Consider the following 15,382-nt stretch of genomic DNA (forward strand, 5'->3'; position numbering starts at 1 on the left):
GGTTGTGGTAGTATCTGTCAGTAGAACTGAACGTATTGACTGTTTCTGCAGAACATTGTACATGAACTAAGGATAACCAACCAGGTGATATACTTGAATCCTCCAATTGAAGAGTGTAGATACAAGCTTTATCAAGAAATGTTTTCTTGGAAGATGGTAATATTGTCACTGCCAAGAATTCAAAGTCAGAGATATCAAGTGAGTGTCTTTCCATTTAACTGCGCTTAAATATCTTAGTATGTTGCTCTAGGATTGAATCTGAGTGCACTAGAAACTCAGGTGTAAATCACATGTACAATTGTGGCTCTCAGGTGGGAGTGCATTATGAGCTGTCGGAGGAAGAGAAGTTCTATCGCAACGCATTAACGCGGATGCCTGATGGCCCTGCAGCCCTGGAGGAGTCGTACTCTGCTGTCATGGGAATTGTAACTGAAGTGGAGCAATATGTCAAGGTAGGAGGCCACGTGATGCTATGGCAAAGCTGAACATGGACTTTTATCTCAGTTTCCCTTTATTAAGGATGTTCTAGGGAACAAGAAAGCGTGTTTTTTAGAATACGCTGGAAAAGTTCTGAGCGTTGTTTTGTGAAATATCTTAATTAGGTTTGGCTGCAGTACCAGTGTCTGTGGGATATGCAAGCTGAAAACATATACAACCGTCTTGGAGAAGACCTAAATAAGTGGCAAGCCCTCTTAGTTCAGATAAGAAAGGCGAGAGGAACATTTGACAATGCAGAAACCAGAAAGGAATTTGGGCCTGTTGTCATAGACTATGGCAAGGTAAGAAATGGAAATTACTGTTTCTGTGAAAAATATTAAATTTCAGCATGGAGGTATAACAGAAAATAATAAAGCAAACAAACTGCTATTGCATAACTTTTCCTCAATTGTAGGTACAGTCAAAGGTGAACTTGAAGTATGACTCCTGGCACAAGGAAGTACTCAGCAAATTTGGCCAAATGCTCGGTCAGAACATGACGGAGTTTCATTCACAAATTTCTAAGGTAAGATCAGTCCGGACTCCCAATTTTTCACTTCCGGATCAACTTATAACTTCTAAAACGCTTGTTTGTTTCCCCGCAAACAGTCACGTCAAGAACTGGAGCAGCATTCAGTGGACACAGCCAGCACATCAGATGCGGTAACGTTCATCACATACGTGCAGTCCCTGAAACGTAAAATCAAGCAGTTTGAAAAGCAAGTTGAGGTATGTTTTAAAATAGGTTGAGTGTTTGGCTTGTGGCTTAAGTTAGTTTTTTATCTTTTTAACTTGCAATCCCTGTCTCCTGTAGCTGTATCGCAATGGTCAGCGCTTGCTTGAGAAACAGAGGTTCCAGTTTCCGTCCTCTTGGCTATACATTGATAACATTGAAGGAGAATGGGGTGCCTTTAACGATATCATGCGTAGAAAGGATTCTGCCATTCAACAGCAAGTAGCAAACTTGCAGATGAAGATTGTTCAAGAGGATCGGGCAGTGGAAAGCCGAACGATTGACTTGTTGACAGACTGGGAGAAGACAAAGCCTGTGACAGTAAGTGGTGACTATTTAGTGTTCATTCAGCAAGTGAAGCGGTTGCTGTGCGTGCAGCTAGGAGCAAGAGTTTGTTTTGATGCTTTTGTGCCCCTTCATTATCCATAACGTTAAAGGTTTTTGAGGGTTTTCTTGTAACTCGCCAGAATTGTTATTTGTTTTTTGGGCGGTTGTGTGGGGGAGTTTACCCTTAAAACCTAGGACTCTGCCAGGTGCAAAAAGCAAGGCAGCTTCAGTTACTTAACAAACCTTTGACTGAAACAATCTGTAGAAGGATGCAGAAGAAAGCAAGCTGCCCTTTTGTGGGGGGGGAGGGGGGAACCATGTTCGGTAAAGCCAAAAACTCCATCCGAATTTGGGATAAGACTTTTTTCTGGATAAGTATACAGCCTTATTGTCAGCCTATTGGAAATAGGAAATAACGGGACTGATAAACCAACACTTAGTACTTAGTCCTTACTTTTAGCATAATTCCAACTTGATTGTAGGATGTTGGAATTGATGTATCCCATGCAAACTTTAGGGAAACTTGCGTCCAGAAGAGGCTCTTCAAGCTCTTACCATTTACGAAGGAAAATTTGGTAGGCTGAAGGATGATCGTGAGAAGTGTGCAAAGGCCAAGGAAGCTCTGGAACTAACAGATACGGGACTACTCAGTGGCAGCGAAGAACGTGTTCAGGTAACAACCTGCTCATACAACTTGTTGATTTCACCAGGAAACGTTTTCAAGGCAAAAAACGCGTTTCACATCTGTCTCCCTTTTACTTAAGGGAGTTCCTCGTAGCTTGTGAGTTACTAGTTCCAACACGCAGTCTGCACACCTGTTGAGTTTTGGCCTTAAGAGACTGTCCATGGTCTTTTCAGTGACTGGCTTATTTTCACAAAGCTATTACGTGACCTGAGGTGCAAGAATTTCATCAGGGTCTCTGACTATTGCAGTTCTGTTCTACTGGCAAGATAACCGAAGGCTTTGGATGCATTAGAAGTACTCTGTTTAACACACGCTTTCCCCCGTCCTGCCCCCCCTTCTGCTTATGATTGAAGAAGTTAGGACTTAATGCTAATGGTTGACACGTTCTTTGCTTACAGGTAGCTCTCGAAGAGTTGCAAGATCTCAAAGGGGTTTGGTCTGAACTCTCCAAGGTCTGGGAACAGATTGACCAAATGAAAGAACAACCCTGGGTTTCAGTACAGCCTCGCAAGGTACTTCACTTCTGTGTAGATAAACAGCATAACTGCAGCAAGTGTACGTGAGTAAGAATTAGACTTCTTGTAGTAGACAGGCTCAGTTGTGCCGCACGTTCCAGATCACTTTCTGTGCGTAGGTACCCTCTTCAATTTCTCATGAGCACGTTTCTTTTAATGCTAAAGCTGAAAAAAAATGCACCGGTCTCTATCACAGCTTAAGTAATTCTCCAGGGAAGTTGGACTGTTGGAGTAGTTTCGAAATTGAGATTGGACTGTTTCTACAGAGAAGGAATTGTACTGTTTCTACATAGGCTATTAGACTTCAGTAGGGAAACCTCATGATATGGCTGGATGAACAGCATCGATATTAGCTCAGTGCTCAGAGTGACGTAGAGAGCGATAGGAACATCAAGCCTTCGACAATCCTGTCTCATAAATCCTAATCGGACAGAGAAAACCTGCATCTCCAGCTATAAACCAGCTGCATCTTACGCAAATAAATGTAAGGTTAAACGCAAGTGTAGAGCCATACAGTAGTTAGTATCTCATTTGAGAAAAATTTCTGTGAAAAATTATGGATGAGTGTGAACTTCTTAGTACAGCTGTGTGTACCGCACTTAAAGAAATACTTAATTACTTTTATCTCACTGGCAGCTTCGACAGAACTTAGATGGCTTGCTGAACCAGCTGAAAAACTTCCCTGCGCGCCTGCGACAGTATGCCTCCTATGAGTATGTTCAGAGACTTCTGAAGGGCTATATGAAGGTAAGTTACGCTAATTTCTAAAATCAGTGCATTTTAAAGTTCAAGGACGTAACTTGCTTTCTTGTCTGCTATAGATAAACATGTTGGTCATTGAACTGAAATCTGAGGCACTTAAAGATCGTCACTGGAAACAGCTAATGAAAAGGCTTCATGTTAACTGGGTTGTCTCAGAATTGACCCTGGGTCAGATTTGGGATGTCGACTTGCAGAGAAATGAAGCAATTGTCAAAGATGTACTGCTTGTGGCTCAAGGAGAGATGGCTTTGGAAGAGTTCTTGAAACAGGCTAGTATCACCTCTTGCGTGCAATAGGAAATCACAGTCTTTCCATCAGGTGGCTGATACTTGTATAGTAAACTTGTTAATCTGAGCTGTTGATGAAAGTCCTGAGACTCCATGGAGCTCTGTCTCTGTTTTTGGAAACAGCTTTAAGTTTGTCCAAACTTCCTCAGATGTAACTTGCGTTTTTTGGAAGCGCAGTCTTCAGTAATGACCACAAAACCCCCAGCGTGTAGAAGTTTTACCTGGTTGCATCGTATCCTTAATCTTTGTAACAAAAACTTGAGCATAAAACCAGAATCTTTGGGTAAAAAAAAAAAAAGTAAAAATGAAATTATTATAATACATTTGTACTATGTTAACTGTCTTGGACCAAAAATGATTGATGTCATATTTTAACGACCCTTTCCTTCAGATAAGGGAAGTATGGAACACTTATGAACTGGATTTGGTCAATTACCAGAACAAATGTCGTTTGATTCGTGGATGGGATGACCTTTTCAACAAAGTAAAAGAGCACATTAACAGTGTGTCTGCTATGAAGCTGTCGCCATATTACAAGGTAAAATGGGTAACAAAACTAAACAAATTCTTTACTTAATAAAATTTTTACTTCAAAATCTTCACTCAACTCTACCTTCCTCCCTTGTTTAGAATGTGTATTTGTCAGCACGTTTAGACCGACAAACAACTATAACTGCATATGCTTTTTTTTTTTTTTTTTTTGGTAACTCTTAAATGACAGTTTTTTCTAGTAACAATTATTAGCAAGTAAACTCCTGACACCCTCAAACTGAGTGCTAATATGGCATTTAAACTTCAGGTGTTTGAGGAAGATGCCCTTAGCTGGGAAGATAAACTGAACCGTATCATGGCACTCTTTGATGTCTGGATAGATGTCCAAAGACGATGGGTCTACCTGGAGGGTATCTTTACCGGTAGTGCTGACATCAAGCACTTGCTGCCTGTGGAGACCCAACGGTTTCAAAGGTAAGTTTTTTTAACTGCTTTGTTTTCCTCTTACCTCCCTTCTAGCACGTTATGGACAAGCCTACAACTTTGCAGCTTTAGTGTAGTGCTAAGTTGAAATATTAACTGTCGTCTTGCCTAGTTTGGCCGGATTTCAGCCCTGCTGTTAGATGTAAGTCCGTCCAGCAAACAAATGTGCTGAGATGCCTATAGACAACTAGGAGAGTAAAAGGCTTATAAAACAGGCTGACATACAATTTTTAGATGATGATTGTGGTTCAGGTGGTGATTCCCCGCTCTGCTCGCTAGTTCCTACCTCAGGGCTTCTCCAGCACTGTGGCTGTACAAAACAGGCTTAGCTCTGTTGCCTCAGCTTTTATTCTCACCATCAAATGGCATTTTTTTTGTTCTGCTTTTAAGTACCTCTGTTCATCCTCATTTGTTCCAGTGTCTTCCGTTCGGCTCAGAGAATCAGATTTGTGTTACTTTTAAGGAAACGAAGAAAGGCAGATCTTCAGAAGTGGAACTGATAGATTGAACATTGGAAAGAAGTTAGATTATTGTTGTCTTGAAGGTAGATGGAGCTACTGTGGGAATTTAGCCCTCCATTCCCTAGGACAGTCACAACAATTAGAGGGCTAGTGGTAATTTAGAGATGACTTTGGAGTTCGGTAGACTTCTGGTTACTCAGTTTGCGCTAATGGACTGTGTCATTTCATTTGCAGCATCAGTACTGAATTTCTGGCACTCATGAAAAAAGTGTCCAAATCTCCACTTGTGATGGATGTTCTTAACATTCAAGGTGTGCAGAGGTCCCTAGAGAGACTGGCAGACTTGCTTGGGAAGATCCAGAAGGCGCTGGGAGAATACTTGGAAAGGGAGAGGTCCTCCTTCCCTCGGTAAGAAGCTGACTTCCGTTGGCTCCTGTGCAGAAACATCAAATTATTTTACTTCAGGAATAGCGTATTATTTTGTAAAGCCTCTGCCAATTTGTATATGCATACGTATATTTAAATATATGAGCATAGCTATAAGTGTGTGTGTGTGTGTGTATACACACACGCGCACATATATATAAAAGATGCCATGACCGTATAAATCCCTGTTCTCTAAATACAGAATTCAGTCATCGCTACTTCTCAGGAATTGGAACTAAAACTTCTGTACTCGATCGTTCATGGCTGGTTGTGACTCAAAAGTTACTCGAGGAACTATTTTGGCTGTTTTCCGTAAACTTACGGATTAGATTTTTAACTGTTAAATTCTTGCATTTTGTTGAAAGACAGTGTCTAAACTGTCACAATCCAGTATGTGCATCATTGGTTCCAACTTCTGACTGTAGCACTTAGCTATTTGTCTCTCAGCGTCAGAGAGTGTAAGTATATAACTGCACGTGAGGCGGTACCATGTTCTCCCTACCTGATACGCTCAGTTCAATCCCAAGCACTGCTATGGGTCTTTCGGGGGCGGATAGGTATGGAAAGTGGCTCCGTAGTATGGAGCATGTATGCATCTTTTGCTATATAGCACAGCCCACTAGAGCTGAGACTTAAGCTTAGAACTGAGCTTTAACTTCTAGCGTATTTATGGTTCTTGAGCTCTAACAACATTGGGGAAAGGAGCATCAATTATCCCCAGATGATGGCCATCTAGGAAGCATCAATAAATAATAATTGATAGTTGCAGTTGTGATACTGATCTTATTTTATCTAATTAATAGGTTTTATTTTGTTGGTGATGAAGACTTGCTTGAAATCATTGGAAACAGCAAAAATGTTGCCAAGCTGCAGAAACACTTTAAGAAAATGTTTGCTGGCGTTTCTAGCATAATTCTCAATGAGGATAATTCAGTGGTTCTGGGGATCTCCTCACGTGAAGGAGAAGAGGTATAGCTGCAGTTGTTTTGCAGCAGTTTTTGTTTTTGTTTTAAATAAAAATGTATAAGTAGGTGAGCAAGGATTGACTTAAATCCAACTCTTGCAGGTGCTGTTCAAAACACCTGTCTCCATCACAGAACATCCCAAGATCAATGAGTGGCTCACACTTGTTGAGAGAGAAATGAGAGTGACCCTAGCTAAACTGCTTGCAGAATCTGTTACTGAAGTAGAAATCTTTGGTAAAGCAACTTCAATTGATCCAGCAGTCTACATCTCTTGGATTGACAAGTATCAGGTATGAATATGGAACACTTAAACATATTATAGTTGGGTTACTGTAGTGAGAAAAACTATCTGATGAGGACTTTTGTTACACAGGCTCAGCTTGTTGTCCTGTCAGCCCAGATTGCGTGGTCTGAGAACGTTGAGTCAGCCCTCAGTGGTATGGGTGGAGGTGGGGACAGCAGTCCTCTCCACTCTGTGCTAGCCAATGTCGAGGTCACGCTTAATGTCCTAGCAGACTCTGTGCTGATGGAGCAGCCACCCCTTCGCAGAAGGAAACTGGAGCACTTGGTAAGTAATAACCTTCTTTCATCTTCTAGGTTAGCAGGTGACTTTTTTTAAAGGTTTAGTGAAGAGATCAGCTGGTCTAAGTTTTTATTATTATTATTTCAGGAAAAAATGTAAAGCATTTTATGCCACTTTATCAAGCCCCGGTCCTGTAGGTGGTAATAGCTGCTAACTCTAATCAACTTAATGCATGATAGCATATTAGAGACTAGATCACTAAATTGATAGTCAGACAAATGCAGTCAGCATCAGTCAGTCTGTCAAATGCAGAAGCCATCAACTGACTTCCTCATTCAAAGGTAAAACATCTCATTATCTGAAGTGTCTCAGCTGCCCTTACGTGCTTTCGTTTGTAGATAAGGATTGAGAGGGAAGAAGTAAACTCGTCCTGGGCTATTCCTTTACAATGTAAAAGAAAAAATTTGGTCTCTTTTAGGAGTTAGTTCATAATTTCTGACAAGAAAATATCTAGTTTAGTGACGTACTGGCTTAACAGGCTGACTATGGACAGGACTGCTTTGCTGAAGGCTAGGTAAGTCCTTAACAAGAACAGTTAGTATAATCTCAATTCCGCCTTCGTAGCGTAAGGCAGATGCTGCTGATAAGTCATGATTTCCGAGTGAAGGCAAGTCAGTATGCTGTTCTAAAAAGCAATAGAATCTCTGGCTTTATTGGCAACGGGTGGCGTTTCTGTGGTCTAAGGAGTTGCTTTGCTCTCCAGATTACTGAGCTGGTACACCAGAGAGATGTTACGAGATCACTGATCAGAAGCAAGATTGACAACTCCAAATCCTTCGAGTGGCTCAGCCAAATGCGGTTCTACTTTGATCCAAAACAAACAGATGTGTTGCAACAGCTCTCCATCCAGATGGCAAATGCCAAATTCAACTATGGTTTTGAGTACCTTGGCGTTCAGGATAAGCTAGTACAGACTCCTCTTACAGACCGTTGTTATCTGACAATGACGCAAGCCCTGGAGGCAAGACTTGGAGGATCACCATTTGGTAAGTTTGTACCCAAGTAAAATTAAAACTTCAGACAAGTACATAAGCTCCTGTCCTCTCTCACTTAAAGCTTTAATGCAAACGTTCAGAACTCTCGTAACTAAGGTACTGAAGAACAGTCTTTTGGAGGAGCAGTGTTCTGGAGCTGTCCTGTAAGGGACCACATAATCTGCCAGAATGCAGATTCTGATGAATGGGTAGTGTTACCTCAGACCGTAAATACTGAAACATGTCTATCCCGTTTCAAAAACAGGTCCTGCTGGTACCGGTAAAACAGAATCTGTTAAGGCTCTTGGACATCAGCTTGGCCGATTTGTGTTGGTTTTCAACTGTGATGAGACGTTTGACTTCCAGGTAAATCCGTTCATTTTTAAAAACGTAGTCTCCGCTGACAAGCGTTACCAGTCTCTTCAGAATTCTAAAACGGCCAACGCTATTCACTTTCAAAAATAATTATCTATAACATTTAGCTAAGTGTTCATCTGTCGGTTGTACAGATGCTCTATAACAAAAAATGCGTAAAGCAAAAGTGGAGCAGTAAGTTGGGGAGAGGTTTAGGAATTGCGGTTCTGTAGGAGCAAGCCAGAGGGAAGGGAAGTAGTAGTACAGGAGTGGGGCTTGAGGTTGGTTTTAGGAAAGTAACTTGACCTTAAACTGTTTAGTTTGCATTGGTAGTACTGGTTTAACGGAGCAAGGTTGAATGAGAGGACGGGATTATCTAAGTAGCTGCATGGCTACCAGATTATCCTTTTGAGACATAACTGTCGTGTTTGCCTCAGCATATGAAAGATTACTCAAGACTAGGAAGACTTATGCAGGTATTTCAGAATTAACATATTCAAACTGAGAACTGGATGAAATGCCACTGTCAACTGTAACATGGCAGACATCTCAAAAACCAAACCTCTGTCAGATGTAAATATATGAACAACCGTGTAAATATGGGCAAGGAGTCATGGTCCTTCCTGGACTCTGCCAGGATGCCCATCTGATTTTTCTGAACAGCTGTGTTTGGCTCAGACCAAGGGTGCATTTAGTACCCCTAGTACTAATTATCTAGTACTACTAGATATTTGGTATCTAGTAATGGCTGTAAGAAAATACATAGGGAGGAATAAGATCAGGGAGACTGCGTGATAGGACTGAGGGCCGGAAAGGACTCTTCCTGCCTGAGTGCTGTCAGGATCAGGAAGTCCCAAGAGCTGGAATGGGTTACTTGCTATTCATGCCCCAATGAATCATTCTCCAGATATTCCTCTCTCCCCTTGAATCAATATATGCTTGCTTCTGCAGCGTTCTCTAGCAAAGAGTTCCACTGCGTTACTGTGCCCTTCATGAAGGGCACCTTCTTTTGTCTTTGTTTTAACTGTCCCGTAGTTCTTGTACTGGAAAAAACAGTGAACAGTTGATTCCTATCCATCCTAAACCATTCTGGTTTTTAGACCTCCATTCCTTTAGACTGCCTTTTTGCGGAGCGTAACTGTTGTTTTTTAGGTGGAAGCTATACAATACTCTGGCCATCCGTTGTGCTGCTCCTAAATGCTTTTCACTTCTGATGTCCTTTTTGAGATGAAAGTACTAGAACTGTACCTGGTATCCCTTGTATGGACAAGCAACGGGTTATGCAGTGGACTTGACTGTTTTCTGAACATACTGTAGCATCCTACGTAGTAACAGAAAGCAGTAAAAATTTAAATGTCCGTTTGAAGCTTTGTTACAACTGGTATAGTGCTATAAAGATGGTAACTCATGTACAAATACAGGTGCTCCTTGCTTTGGGTGTGTTGCGTGAGGTGCTGTTCTCTGCTTCCTTTGCCTGTGCATAGACAGGAGTGATCTTGGAACTTCAGTTACCTTTTCCTCTCCACATGCAGGCAATGGGACGCATCTTTGTGGGACTTTGCCAAGTGGGCGCGTGGGGCTGCTTTGATGAGTTCAACAGACTGGAGGAGCGTATGCTCTCTGCTGTTTCACAGCAAGTTCAGTGCATCCAGGAAGCCTTGCGAGAGCATTCCAATCCCAACTATGACAAGAGTATGTAACTGTTAATTTCTAATAGGGTTATACAGCATCTCTAAACTGACCTTCGTGCTGCTCTGTTGCTCCGTTATGCTTCTCCCAAACAATGCAAGAATGAAACTGCTTTCCACTGAAACTTAAAATCTTGAAGTGGCTTTCAGCTGATAAAAATCAGACATTTCGGTCGCAGTATAAGAGAACTTGCTGTTCATTACAGTAGCAAACTGAAAGAGTCGTACCAAAAGTATGACTCCTTAGTCCAGGTGGTCACTGACTCGCTTGTAACTAAATGCACTATGTTTTCAGCTGCACCACCTATTACTTGTGAGCTGCTGAACAAACAAGTCAAAGTGAGCCCTGACATGGCTATCTTCATCACCATGAATCCTGGCTATGCAGGCAGATCAAACCTGCCGGACAATTTGAAGAAGTTGTTCCGTAGCTTGGCAATGACAAAACCAGACCGTCAGTTGATTGCCCAAGTCATGTTGTACTCGCAAGGTTTCCGTACGGCTGAAGTGCTCGCCAATAAGATTGTGCCGTTCTTCAAGTGAGTAGCAAGTTTGATTCCCGTCAGTAAAAACAGAGTTCGTTGTTCAAATCTGTGATGTTCTTTAACTCATTTAAGCATATTGTGCAGTATTCGTTTTTGAATAAACAATGACGTACACTTTTTTGAATATCGTGTCAGTCTCTACTGAGAATTGTATTTTATTTTCTCTTTTGATTCTTAGGCTTTGTGACGAACAGCTGTCCTCTCAAAGTCACTATGATTTTGGCTTGAGAGCACTGAAGAGTGTACTGGTCAGTGCAGGTAATGTGAAGAGGGAGAGGATTCAGAAGATAAAGCGGGAGAAAGAAGAGCGTGGAGAAGTTGTTGATGAGGGAGAAATCGCTGAGAACTTACCAGAACAAGAGGTGATGTGTGTGTGAACTCTTAACGTTTGTGACAGAGTACAGCATGCATACTAACCAGAGCACATGCTTGCAGAGCTCTTTAAGCGCTTTACTTTGCTCGCACGGCGTAACGTTATGTTAGTTATGGAGGGAGTGATTTGATAGCTTAGAAGCGCTAGGTTAAAGAAGAGTTGAATTTAGAAGGCTGTGAATCCACAGTAGTGAAGGACTTGTTCTTAGGAGGTGGTGCATTCTTAACTCTTACTGGTGCTCAGTTCCTCTGCAGTTAATACCATAAGTGTATCGAGAAGGTGTAAGCAGCTATAGTTGTTCCAGCTGAAAACCAGTAGCAGTTTATTGTGTAGTTTCAAAATTGAAGCCCATCAGTGGTTTTTATCAATACCACCTACTGCTGTTGAGGTTTGTAGTAGACAGCAGCCAATTTGTAGTCTGGCGCTCTATCAGTGAAGTATTTAGTCAAGTATTGCTTGTCAAACTCATTCACCAGCGTGAGCTGAACAAAAAATCTTAACCAAAATATGAATTTCTTTGCAGATCCTAATCCAGAGTGTGTGTGAAACTATGGTACCGAAACTGGTTGCGGAAGATATTCCCTTGCTGTTCAGTCTCCTATCTGATGTATTCCCTGGAGTGCAGTATCATCGCGGGGAGATGACAGCGTTGCGAGAGGAGCTTAAGAAAGTGTGTCAGGAAATGTACCTTACCTATGGTGATGGAGAAGAAGTTGGTGGCATGTGGGTTGAAAAGGTAAATTGTAAAACTGAAAATGTTCTTGTGGAACTGGAGTTAATGTATGTGTAAGTCTAAACTTACTTTTTCATTGTGAAAGGTGGAAAACTTCCCCCCCCTTCCCTTAAGCAAGCAATAGAGGCTCAGATTGACTGCAGAAGTTAAGTCTTAATTGGTACATCCCTCCTTCTGTCACAGGTTCTTCAGCTGTATCAAATTACACAGATAAATCATGGATTGATGATGGTTGGTCCATCTGGAAGTGGCAAGAGTATGGCTTGGAGAGTGCTTCTGAAAGCCCTGGAACGGCTGGAGGGTGTGGAAGGTGTTGCTCATATTATTGATCCAAAAGCAATCAGCAAAGATCACCTCTATGGTACTTTGGATCCAAATACCAGAGAATGGACGGATGGCTTGTTTACACATGTTCTGAGAAAGTGAGTATTTAATAGCACAAAGGAAAAATGGCCGGTAGGTTTGTGCCCCAGATATCCAGCCCTTACTGAGTCTTCCCTCTCTATTGCCGGTAAAACCGCAGTCAATATTTCCTTTAATATAGGATCATAGACAACGTGAGAGGTGAACTACAAAAACGTCAGTGGATTATCTTCGATGGTGATGTAGACCCTGAATGGGTTGAAAACTTGAACTCTGTTCTGGATGACAACAAACTGCTAACTCTGCCAAACGGAGAACGTCTCAGCCTTCCACCAAATGTAACGATACTTCTTTTACGCAGTATTTACGTATAAAATTTACTTTTACATACAAACTTAATTGCTTTTACCTTAATCCATACTAGTGCCATCTTTCTCATCAGAAGCAGGGTAATAGTGATTGTGGGTAGTTGAGCTTTGGGGGAAACAAGCACTTCATGCTATGATTAATATGATCCTGTAAGACAAAATCCATATGTTATAGTAAAATCTAGGGTAACAGTAATATCATGGTGACCTTAAGACAGTGTTATGCTGCTGATGACTCTTCAGAGGCTTAGTATAAACTATTTTAAAAGGTCTGCTGTTTGTTTTAACTTCAAATTCTGTTCTAAATTTCTGCTCCTTAGGTGCGTATCATGTTTGAGGTGCAGGATCTGAAGTATGCCACTTTGGCTACTGTGTCAAGGTGTGGCATGGTCTGGTTCAGTGAGGATGTTCTTAGTACAGACATGATATTCAATAACTTCCTAGCCAGACTAAGAAGCATTCCTCTGGATGAAGGTGAGGAGGAAGCTCAGCGAAGGCGAAAGGGCAAAGAAGACGAAGGAGAAGAAGCAGCATCCCCAATGCTGCAGGTATGGGGCGGTGTTTAGAACACAAGGAGTATAGCGTACTTCAAACGTATTACAGCCTATGATAGAAGAGCTAACTTTTTTTTTTTTTTTTTGGTGAGAATATTAAAACCTGAAGCGTTTCAAACCGTTAATTACTTCTTGCTGCCTAGTAACCAGATAAGAAGCAAGTGCTTCTGTTTGTCTCCCCCAACAGATTCAAAGAGATGCTGCAACTATAATGCAGCCGTATTTCACATCTAATGGCCTGGTGACTAAAGCACTTGAACATGCTTTCAAGTTGGAGCATATTATGGATCTCACTCGTTTGCGCTGTCTTGGATCTCTCTTCTCCATGTTGCATCAAGCTTGCCGCAACGTAGCCCAGTATAACGCCAATCATCCAGACTTTCCAATGCAGATAGATCAACTAGAACGTTATATCCAGGTACATTTAATAGTGACTTCTGTATTTGGTGTGTCAGTATAGCAGCTAGATTTGATTTATTATTCGTGAAGCTTCATTCCATTATTATTATCAAGTAATGGCTGCTTCTGCTTTCCACAGAGGTACTTGGTCTATGCAATACTCTGGTCTCTTTCTGGAGACAGTCGTCTGAAAATGAGAGCAGAGCTGGGAGAATACATTAGGAGAATCACCACAGTGCCACTGCCGACTGCACCCAACATACCTATAATTGACTATGAGGTAAAAACTTTCTTGTGCTAGAAGTATTGCTGTTTTGTGTTCTTAGAAGCTTACTTTGTATTTCAGAGGTAAAACTGGGAAGTAAAGCACTGAACTGTCTTAAATCTTGCAGTTTCTGGCTTGTCGCTGAACAGTGGCCTAAGCTCGCTGTTTAGCTGTTTAACTAATCACATCAAACTTAATGCCACGAACTGTTCTGAGTTTGAAAAGTCCTTTTCAACTAACACTGAGCTGCATTCCCATTCTAAACTGTCCGATCGTGTTTCCGTGCTCCTAGGTGTCCATTACAGGTGAATGGGTGCCATGGCAATCCAAGGTTCCTCAAATTGAAGTTGAGACGCACAAAGTTGCAGCTCCTGATGTTGTGGTACCAACCCTAGATACGGTTCGCCATGAAGCATTGCTGTATACTTGGCTGGCAGAACATAAACCTCTAGTGCTCTGTGGTCCACCAGGTTCTGGGAAGACCATGACCCTCTTCAGTGCTCTCAGAGCCCTGCCTGATATGGAGGTATGTTTGTATGTGCATGTGTGAATCAGAGAATAAGAAGTCTCTGGCCTTGTTAAAGATTAGAGCAGCTTTGGCCTAGCATCCAAGTGATTTGCTAACCAGCTCTTCAGCGGAGCAAAAATAAACAATGTTTAGCAGGATCTAAATTCATGACTCAAACCCCTTATCCAGAAAGCTACTTCTTTCCAGTCCAGCCTCAATACTAGAGGAGCGTTTGTCCAGCTGGCGCTTAAAAACGCGTACTGATGTGCAAGAATAGCTCTTCTGCTTCGCTGTGCTTAGATGGAATAACAGTGATACAAAGCTGTGATGCTGCGTGTACAGGGCTGAACAGGAGGGGTTGCTGCACAGTAAATGGAGACTGCAGTGGGAAGCATAAGAATGTGGACAGTATCCTGAGATACAGGTGAAATACATAGTTCCAGTGCAAAAGCCGAGTTACAACATACCTATTTCCAGGAATCTTAGTATCTTTTCTTTCAAGCTTTAGTGTATTGTAACTATTTCTTTTTTCTTTACTGTTCTTTAAGGTGGTTGGACTCAACTTTTCCAGTGCTACTACTCCAGAACTGCTCTTGAAAACTTTTGATCACTACTGTGAGTATAGGCGTACACCTAATGGAGTGGTGCTGGCTCCTGTGCAGTTAGGAAAGTGGCTGGTGCTGTTCTGTGATGAAATCAACTTGCCGGATATGGATAAGTATGGCACCCAGAGGGTCATATCCTTCATTAGACAGGTTTGTTCTCCTTTGAAATCACCTATTTCATAATACAGGTATCTCCAGGGAAAATTAATGTTACTCCAATTGGGATATTTATGTATTTATTTTTCAGATGGTGGAACATGGAGGATTCTATCGTACATCGGACCAGACGTGGGTGAAACTGGAGAGAATTCAGTTTGTTGGTGCATGTAACCCACCTACTGATCCTGGAAGAAAACCTCTCTCACACAGGTAATGTATCTAGTAAATGTTATATAGCTACAGAGCAGGGCTACAAAAACAAGAATTGGCTAAGGAGTGTGCTCTTAATACGCTTGTT

General features: G+C 41.7%; 1 protein-coding gene across 1 annotated transcript in view; it reads left to right on the plus strand.

Annotated features, from left to right (window-relative positions):
* Positions 1-15,382, plus strand: part of DYNC1H1 (dynein cytoplasmic 1 heavy chain 1) — a 45,216-nt gene that overhangs the window by 9,030 nt on the left and 20,804 nt on the right. Inside the window, exons 11-40 of the mRNA XM_068947065.1 lie at positions 52-198; positions 312-452; positions 603-779; positions 893-1,003; positions 1,087-1,206; positions 1,292-1,531; positions 2,055-2,210; positions 2,621-2,734; positions 3,374-3,484; positions 3,559-3,768; positions 4,178-4,324; positions 4,586-4,752; positions 5,457-5,630; positions 6,452-6,617; positions 6,715-6,903; positions 6,987-7,181; positions 7,900-8,182; positions 8,436-8,536; positions 10,057-10,216; positions 10,508-10,751; positions 10,936-11,119; positions 11,654-11,866; positions 12,047-12,285; positions 12,408-12,564; positions 12,915-13,142; positions 13,336-13,566; positions 13,687-13,827; positions 14,105-14,338; positions 14,869-15,075; positions 15,173-15,294. Of these exons, the coding sequence (XP_068803166.1) occupies positions 52-198; positions 312-452; positions 603-779; positions 893-1,003; positions 1,087-1,206; positions 1,292-1,531; positions 2,055-2,210; positions 2,621-2,734; positions 3,374-3,484; positions 3,559-3,768; positions 4,178-4,324; positions 4,586-4,752; positions 5,457-5,630; positions 6,452-6,617; positions 6,715-6,903; positions 6,987-7,181; positions 7,900-8,182; positions 8,436-8,536; positions 10,057-10,216; positions 10,508-10,751; positions 10,936-11,119; positions 11,654-11,866; positions 12,047-12,285; positions 12,408-12,564; positions 12,915-13,142; positions 13,336-13,566; positions 13,687-13,827; positions 14,105-14,338; positions 14,869-15,075; positions 15,173-15,294 (5,309 nt within the window). The remainder of the gene's footprint in view (positions 1-51; positions 199-311; positions 453-602; positions 780-892; positions 1,004-1,086; positions 1,207-1,291; positions 1,532-2,054; positions 2,211-2,620; positions 2,735-3,373; positions 3,485-3,558; positions 3,769-4,177; positions 4,325-4,585; positions 4,753-5,456; positions 5,631-6,451; positions 6,618-6,714; positions 6,904-6,986; positions 7,182-7,899; positions 8,183-8,435; positions 8,537-10,056; positions 10,217-10,507; positions 10,752-10,935; positions 11,120-11,653; positions 11,867-12,046; positions 12,286-12,407; positions 12,565-12,914; positions 13,143-13,335; positions 13,567-13,686; positions 13,828-14,104; positions 14,339-14,868; positions 15,076-15,172; positions 15,295-15,382) is intronic.

This window comes from Struthio camelus, chromosome 5 (genome assembly GCF_040807025.1).
Source record: "Struthio camelus isolate bStrCam1 chromosome 5, bStrCam1.hap1, whole genome shotgun sequence".
NCBI classification, from domain to species: Eukaryota; Metazoa; Chordata; class Aves; order Struthioniformes; family Struthionidae; genus Struthio; species Struthio camelus.